The sequence below is a fragment of the Branchiostoma floridae genome, chromosome 3, assembly GCF_000003815.2.
Source record: "Branchiostoma floridae strain S238N-H82 chromosome 3, Bfl_VNyyK, whole genome shotgun sequence".
NCBI lineage: Eukaryota > Metazoa > Chordata > Leptocardii > Amphioxiformes > Branchiostomatidae > Branchiostoma > Branchiostoma floridae.
This window is the reverse complement of record NC_049981.1, coordinates 17521537-17522894: the sequence shown is the minus strand read 5'-3', so window position 1 is coordinate 17522894 and position 1358 is coordinate 17521537. Positions and strand designations below refer to the sequence as shown.

The 1358-nt window shown below is 44.0% G+C and overlaps 1 protein-coding gene across 1 annotated transcript in view; it reads right to left on the bottom strand.

Annotated features, from left to right (window-relative positions):
* LOC118412163 (glutamate receptor ionotropic, delta-1-like) overlaps positions 1-939 on the bottom strand; it is a 2510-nt gene extending 1571 nt beyond the window's left edge. The window contains exon 1 of the mRNA XM_035814873.1: positions 447-939. Within this exon, the coding sequence (XP_035670766.1) occupies positions 447-685 (239 nt within the window). The 5' untranslated portion in view covers positions 686-939. The remainder of the gene's footprint in view (positions 1-446) is intronic.
* Positions 940-1358: the final 419 nt, after the last annotated feature.

Below are 1358 nucleotides of genomic sequence, written 5' to 3'. Positions count from 1 at the left end.
ATGGATCCTCTGGAAAAACCCCAAACCAAAGCGAAAAAAAAGTTTTAAAAGTTGCCTTTATAATAACATCTACTTGATTGGTCAGGACTATGAATAGATTGCCAAACACACAAAGAAAGGTAACCAAACAATAGATTCTTCATTTTTGTTCTTTCATATCTTCTTGGACTTTGGAATCGACCTCGGTATCCATTTCGGGGATCATTTTTACGGCATAAATTTGCACATTTTTAGCAGCTTTGTATTTTAGTTACAGTATGCTCAAAAACATTGGAGGGGGGGGCAAAATTGATGGAACGTACTCGTGATGTCATCAATATTATCGACTAAACATGGTTTAATGTATTGTCGCTTTGTTATGTCTAAAACCGCCAGGTTTCCCCTCAGACACGTACACGTGAACCTCGCCATACCTACCTAAATATCCTCCACACTACTATACTTACGCCAGGGAGACTTGGTCCTTTAGTGGGTGTCCCTGTGGGAAAGCGATGCCATAACCCCTTATCTGGTCCGACTGTCGTACGACTGTGAGCCGACAGTCTGGGTCTGTTCGTACGGCATGTTCCAGAACGGCCTGGTCCCACACGAACGCGTACTGACCTGGAGTTCTCGGGCATACAGAATATACACATTGGTTTGAGAAGACTGGCGTAGCCATGGCCAGGCCCGTGAACAGTTTCATCAGGTTAGTAAGTCACTTCGCCATGTCTGTGCTTGTGTGTGTGGTCGTGAGTGCGTGTGATTTTGTGTGTTTTCGCGTGTGTACTTTCATGGTCTTGATTTGTGAATGATGCAGTTTTTCTGAACTTCGTTAGCCTTGTTCACAGAATGGACCTGTCTAGAGCTACATCCGGGACATGCAGAAACGGGTCGTAAGTGGCAGATAATCTGCGTCATTTCAAATTTTTATAAGTTCCAAAAATTTGGATAAGTTCCATCTGGGGCAACTGTTGTGTTGGTTGCGTAAAATGTGGGTGTATAGTTTCTTTCATTATGTACATCTTCAATGACAAATGAGCCTCCATGTTAACATTCTACAGATCTTTCGTCTCCCCACCTTTCCTTGCCCGTTGAATGCCTGTGCCCGTGGTGTTGACCAGTGTGCCCGGATAGTCCCCGCTGGTCATGAAGCTCCACATCCGCCGATACGTGTCCGAACTCGACTCGGAAAATAACTCCGCAATACTGGAGTGTGCCAACGGTGCTCGTAACCTGTGTGGATTTGGGTAAAGTATAGTTATTAGATTTAATAACTTGATAGCAGTACTATGACACTTGGGCCGCGTTGATGATTTGATTATTGAGATTACATCCTCTGTGACCCCAGAAACTGATACGTGTGAAAAAAGGAGTTT